Source organism: Pteropus vampyrus, unplaced genomic scaffold, assembly GCF_000151845.1.
Source record: "Pteropus vampyrus isolate Shadow unplaced genomic scaffold, Pvam_2.0 Scaffold301, whole genome shotgun sequence".
In the NCBI taxonomy this organism is placed as follows: Eukaryota; Metazoa; Chordata; class Mammalia; order Chiroptera; family Pteropodidae; genus Pteropus; species Pteropus vampyrus.
Genome location: NW_011889082.1, coordinates 2,643 through 9,529, shown reverse-complemented (window position 1 = coordinate 9,529; position 6,887 = coordinate 2,643). Strand labels below are relative to the sequence as shown.

The window sequence follows — 6,887 nt, the reverse complement described above, 5'->3', positions numbered from 1 at the left end:
TAAAATCTACCTTTCATTTAAAATGAGGCATATTCTAAAATACCACAAAGTCAAACGCTGAGAATAAGCTGACCTATAAAAAATTGCTTTACAATAGAATTTAAGTAATTACTTGGTAATTGGGCGGGGGGGGGGGGAAAGCAGAGTACTTAAAATGGAAGGTGTTCACATTCGTTATTCTAAACTAAAAATAATTCATGTTTTTCAAATCTTGCAAAATCAGTCACTATAAGCCAACAATTCAATATATATATTTTTAAAAATATCAGGGAGAAACTAGGGAAAGGGTACATGTAGAGACCTCTCTGTACTATCATTGCTATTTCCTGTGCATCTAGAATTATTTAAAAATAAAAAGTTAAAAAAAATGTACCTGGGTTGTAGAAACAAGAGACCAAATACTTGACCCCCAAAAAGATTATTTTGTTTAACATAACATTTGGTGGTGGACTAAGAGAAAAAAAGTTTAAAACAATGAAATCTAAAATTTTATAATAAGTAATGTAAAATCTTGGAAAAATGATTTAATGCATCATGGTCAAATACTGGCTCTACCACCCACTAGCGAGGTGACCTTGTACAAATGCTAGCTATTATTAATTCACATTTCCCAGCCTTAATTCCTTTTTGTAAAGGACTGTCTTCATTTTACATTCTATATTCTGTCAATGGAACAAGAATGCACTTTAAAAATGGTGTTCAAACAAACAAATACAGCAACTCAGTTTATTTCATGCAGATTTTTCTGCATTGTTGCTAACAGTTCACTGGTCCAAAATTACTAAAATACTTAAAAAACTATACATTATGTAAACAAAACATAAATAAAACAGCATAGTTCTTTGTACATATAGTTTAGTACAGGTTGTTAGGGTTTTAGGAATATGTACAATTTTACACCATGGACTGCATTTTCACAATGCATAAATATATATATATTTTTTTACAGAAATAAAAATAAGATTTCACTGACACAATACCATATTGTAGATACACGCTGCAATAGTTGAAATTCAAGAAGAAACATGTCAATGCAAGTGTGCAAAAGGCTAGCTTATTCCAAACTAGTCAAACTTGACTTTGTTCATTTTATGTTATACAGACAGGTAAAGCCTGTTTAAACTACCTCTGAAAACATACCAATGAGTGAAATTAAACAGATATTTCCCTCCCCAAGAAAATAAAGCCTTGCTGCAAGCAAATGAAAAGGTACATTCACACACACACACACACACACACACACACACACACACACAACTATGTATAATATGTTTTCAACAGCATAATAAACAGTTAAAATTTTTATGGGAGTCAAAACAATGCCCCATTATTTAAAAACTGGCTCGTTTAGTCTAAATTCAAGATGCAGCTGTGTCAGGCTTCTCTATGCCAGATGACTGAAAAGCAGGGAAGATAGAGGCAGGATTTCGACTGGCAGATACAACAATTTGGGAGAGAGATGAAGAGAGTGAAGAAACCTTTGATGCTGGAGTATTTATGGTATTCAAAATGGCTCCTTCTGGGCTAACCAACAATTTTTTGACTGATGTGTCCAAATGAAATACTGAAGTGCTACTTGGCAATGGAGGATTACTAGAGCAAATGGCAGAAACCAAAGATGTTTTAGCTAAAAGAGTAGCTGGAGGAGACTTAATTACTGAAGTCAATGACACTGCTGGTACAGGAGGTGGAACAGAAAGTTTAGCAGTTGTATTTATGATTTGTGGTGTTGAATGTATTGTGGGTAGAGAACCTGGATTCCCAAGGGAGTTTCCAATTTTTGTAGAGGTTCTTAGAGATTGTTTTACAGGTTGTCCACTTAAAGAATTATTTGATGCTAATGTGATCTTCTGGGCAGGATTATCTACTGGTGTAGGCTGAATGCCTTGGCCACTGTTAAGAACGAAGGGAGGTCCATATTTTGGATTAGTAGATATAAGAAGAACATGGCTGCCAACTCCAAGACCTTGTGGTGGAACAATAAACCGGGTTCCATTAATCATGATCTGAGTACCAGGTGCCAAAGGTGTACTGGTGTTGATGACTATTTTTTGCTGAATACAAGGTTCACTGAACTGACCGCCGACCACACTAGTTACATTTGATGATGCTGTAGCAGTGTGAATGGCAGAGCCACCTGGAGTAGAACTGTAACTGGAGGCTGATTTTCCTAAAGCAGGAGACATTTGCTGGTTTGGCAGAGAAGCAAAATTGGAAATATTAATTATTTTACCTGGACTTGGTGAAAGGGATGGCAATTCAGTTTGAGGTTTATTTGTGTTTATATTTGTTGGCACTGTAGCTGATATCCCTGGTGATTGAAACTGGACAGAAGTCCGAGATTGTCTTTTAGAAAGAGATACAGAACGTGTGGTTCCTGGTACTGTTGCCACTTGTGGAACTGTGTTGATTATTTTAGGAGATAAAGTCACAGGTGTAGGCAAGGTAACAGTAACAGGGATTTGCAAAGCTGATGTTAGACATTTAGGAGACACTGTTGGTTGTGTAGTTGAAATTAGAACAGATGATGCAAGATGTCCCGTTTTCACAGTTGATATAGCCACAGTGTTTCCGAGATTTGACGTGCAAAGTCTATTTGACAAAATAGGCATAATTCTTGAAGAGTTATCATTTCCACTGACTAAAACAGGAGGTCGTGTCCCAATTGAAGCAGAAGCTGAGGTCACTGAAAGAGAACCCAAAGACACATTTGCGCCTGAAAACATGTTTACTGCTCTTGCTGCAGAAACCACTGATTCATTAACAGGAGTAATATTTTGACTCACAAAATTTGAGCTTACTGGAATTGAATTACCACTTGTTGACAACGGCAAAACATAGCCCTTGGTACTTTTTTCTTCTCCTTTTGGGGTTACATTTTGCAGTATGTTAATTGATGGTATAGTCGGCACACTGCCTGAAGTATTTACAATTGCTTGACCTATGTTTAGTCCAATTTTCACATCTTTTATCTGAGACACAGTTGGTGATGAATTTATTTTTATTGGTGCTCCCACTGTAGATGGAATTAGTACTATCTGGGGCTGCTCTGGAGTCTTAACATATGTTTTATTCAAAGGGGGAGGAAGAGTTTGTTTTAATGGTTCTGCCACAATAGTTGGGGTTGAAGTGCCACTTGGAATTGGAGCATTAATAAAAACTAATTTCTGGGCAGAAACACCTGTAGGTGTTGGTGCAGGTGTGACATTAATTGCAGTTCTACTTCCAGAAGAAAGAACAGATGGAGCAGACACTAGCATAAGTTTCTGAACTGCAGTACCACTGATCGCATCTTCATTTGTTGCTGCTGTTGCTTCTGATCTTGTAACAGGATGACTTTTTGTGATATAATCTCCTTGTTGCTGCTTAGTTGGCGTACGGATAACATTTGCATTGGTTTGTCCAAAATTTCCTGTTGATAGACTAATTACGCTCATTGAACTATTTGCTGTTGATGGTAGCAGAGTGCTAGAAGAAACGGAGGCCTTTAAGGGAGAAGAGGGCATGTGTGAAGTTTTATCTATCATGTGGGCCAAATTACCACTACAGGAAGGTTGGCCTAATGGAAGTTTGAGATTTTTCCCTAAGGACGGATTAAAGACAGTTGGAATGGAAACAGAAGTTGGTGTTTGTCCAAAAGGTGGGAGACTAGATGTAGCAGTGGTTCCAGCTACTGGTGAAAAAGCAGAAGATGAAGTTGTTGATTTTGGCACCAGAAATGCCTGAAGTTGAGGAGCAAAAGTGAAAACTGAACTTGAAGATATACTATTGGGTGAATTTTGATCTGGATTGGTCTGTACTTTTACAACTCCAGTGTTCCCACCTCGTGTCCTAACCAGAATTGACTGTGAATCTCTTATACACACAGTTTTCAGTTCTTGCTTTGTTTCAGAAGAATCAGCAGTTTGTTGTGCAGAACAGTTGAGGGAACTACCAGGATTTGTAGATCCACTTAGTGTTGTTGCTGATAACAGAGGCTGAACTGTTGAGGAAATAGTGGGTGAAGCAATGGATTGGGGGAATGTAACTGCTGAAACTGTATTCTTGACTTTTCCTGCTTCACTTTGGCTATTCTTAACTGGTGGTATTAATAAATTACTCATGGAGGTTACAGGTGATAAAGGCTGTGGTCTAGCATTATTCACATTTGACGAAGGTGTAATCGTCTTGTTGAAAACTGCATTAGTTAGATGGGTAGAACCAGCTCCTGCTGAGTTGGCAAGAACTGATGCTAAAGAAGAGTTTACATTTGCTGTCTGAGGAAAAGATAAACAATGTTGTTCTGTACCTTTTTGTTGAAGTGGTGATATTTCTTTTGCAACTGCTCTCCCTTCCTTGTGCTGAATCACAAAATTCTTAGGCAGAATGAGAACCTGCTGCATGATTTTTTCTCCTGTTTTAGGATCCAACACAGGTTGCATCTGAATCTTTACAGAGCTGTTATGAAGATCTATGGGCAACCACTGGCCACAGGGCATTTTGTATACCATCTGTAAAGGACCTTTTGTACTGGTGTGGCAGGTCAATGCTGGCTTTATGGGGCTTGCATCTGGAGAAGATATAACTGGCTTTTCTACAGCAGAAGTACTTCTACCAGTAGAAGGGGGCAGTTGATTTGTTAAGGTCACTTTGTTCCCAATATTCTTTGCAAGCAAGGCCTGAATAGGTTTGGTCCCTTTCTGGAGAATAGACACTGGTGTTGAATCCACTGAGGCAAATGACTCTGGAAATAGTGGCTCTGTATGCTTTGATTCATTCAAACAGTCAATCTGCATATCACCTTCCACATTCTCAACTGTTGTCTCATTTGTGCTTAACTTTGCTTTCTTCCTTGGAGAAAGCTCTTTTGTGCTATCATCCAGATAACTAGTTTGTTTGGACTGTCGCTTAAGTGTTCTAGACAGTGTTTTCAGTACCTCTTTAGAAGGTAATTCTTTTTTCAACAACTTGCTTCTGGCCATAGAAAAATCTGTTTCTGACAATTTCATATCATCTGAAAATTATCAAACAAGCGTTTTGTTAATATAAAACAGCTAATGAATAGCATAAGGTCAATTATAAAAAAAAAAGTCAATCTTTGAACTGGAAATTTATTAAGAAATCTATAGGGTGATTTAAAAGCCTCAGTACCACTGATGGAAATTAAGGTGAGGTGACCTGTGTCTGAGTATTCTTGATATCATAAACGTTTCCAGGAACAACTTGTTATTAATAAGAAATTACTTTTGGTCAACTTCTGCTAATTTTGCTGACACTACAAGTACAAAGGAAATTTTACATCTTTTAAAGAGTCAAGCCAGCAATCAGAGCTCCGAATTTAGATTTGGAAAAGAATCTAGTCTAGTTCTACAAAGGGAAATTTTGATATCAAAGAGAGATGTTCCTTCAGTCTAATTTATTTCTAGAGACTCTAAAGGATGAAAAATGTCTACCTTTTTCTGGTGTTTAATTAACCTTACAGTAAAAAAAAAAAAAAATGTTCATCTGGTCAAACTGGGTTGATGAGAAGTTATTCTTTTCCAATTTACCGAAGACATAAAAAACAATAGGTTAATTCATTTCTAACCACAAAATTTCATATTAACTTCTTATATAACAAACTATTTAACTGGATTTACAGAGTAATATAAGCTGATGAGTTGAAATGAATTACAAATAATCTAATGCAGCCTCCTTATTAGAATGATGTGTCCAATCAGGTCTCATTGAGACATCAACCTTGGTCATTCCTCATAAAAAAAAAAAAATCTTAATAGTATTAGGGACTTTCCAAGTTCCATTTAAAGCAAACATCAGAAATACTGATGATAAAAAGAAGAGGATGAACCTATTTCAAAGGAACTGCAGATCCAGGATGTGTGGTCTGTAATGAGCAATGACATCCTAAAGTTCAGAAGCAGGCACTGGCTCTAGAAACTCCTAGAAATGTAATAATGACTTCAAAGAACCTTTTATAAGGACACAGTACATTTGTATAACATATCAGATTTTCCTAAGTAATATACTTCATTAATCAGGTTATCCTTATCTCCATAAATGTTACTAAATCTTTTCTTTGTGCTTTAATGTTGATTTAAAGAAAGTTTTAATGCCTACCTGAATCAAAGTGATCTTTCTCCAGGATATCTAGAGGTTCTGTTGAGTCTACAGACTTACTGATTTCTGCTTTAGGAGATTCTTTTCCAGGATCTCCTTCACCTTCTTCAGTAGTCCATACTTCTCTAGTAAATTTATCTGGATCAGGCTGTCTTCTGAAATCATCATAGTCTTTCTTTAGGCGGCTCCTGAAATAAAATGTCCAACATAACAAACAATACATATGTATTAAACTCTTAGACAATAAACTAACTTTTAACATTTTAAACTATAAAAATATTTCAACTAAAAACTATGTTTTAATTTCAAGTGTGTCTAAGATGCTTAGGTCGGTCTTGCCAATCATTACTGTTCAAGAAGATAAAACCCTGGGTGTAGGCATAAGAAAATGAAGATTATATCAGCAATTTCAGAATAAAGTGTTTGCACATACCACCTATATGTCTTTCTAAAGGCTGCTGTGAGACCTATTAAATGAGAGAAAAGAATTTTTTTTCTAGGTGCATTGATAAAAATAGATTTTAGATAGTCTTAAAATTACTGATTTTAATATAGTTAAAAAGATCATTTAAAATAATCAAGAAAATCTAAGAAATAGTATCTATTATTTTTGACTATTACACAGTGAGTAACAAACAAACAAAAAATCCATCATTTAATCCTGAGAGTAATTATACCTAAACTTTTGGGTCTCACTAGAAATATTTATTAAGCATAGGGAAAAGCTGAATGCTGTATTAAGCATTCTGCAAAGCTGAAAAGTGATCTTCCAGAGATTTTTTTCACATAAA

General features: G+C 36.0%; 1 protein-coding gene across 1 annotated transcript; it reads right to left on the bottom strand.

The window, feature by feature from the left end:
* Nucleotides 1-698: 698 nt before the first annotated feature.
* Nucleotides 699-6,366, bottom strand: LOC105303165 (uncharacterized protein KIAA2026-like). The gene is made up of 2 exons (XM_011376635.2): nt 6,097-6,366; nt 699-4,993 (listed from the first exon to the last, which is right to left on the bottom strand). The coding sequence occupies exons 1-2, from the start codon at nt 6,356-6,358 to the stop codon at nt 1,359-1,361; spliced, it is 3,897 nt and encodes a 1,298-aa protein (XP_011374937.1). The 5' UTR covers nt 6,359-6,366; the 3' UTR covers nt 699-1,358.
* Nucleotides 6,367-6,887: the final 521 nt, after the last annotated feature.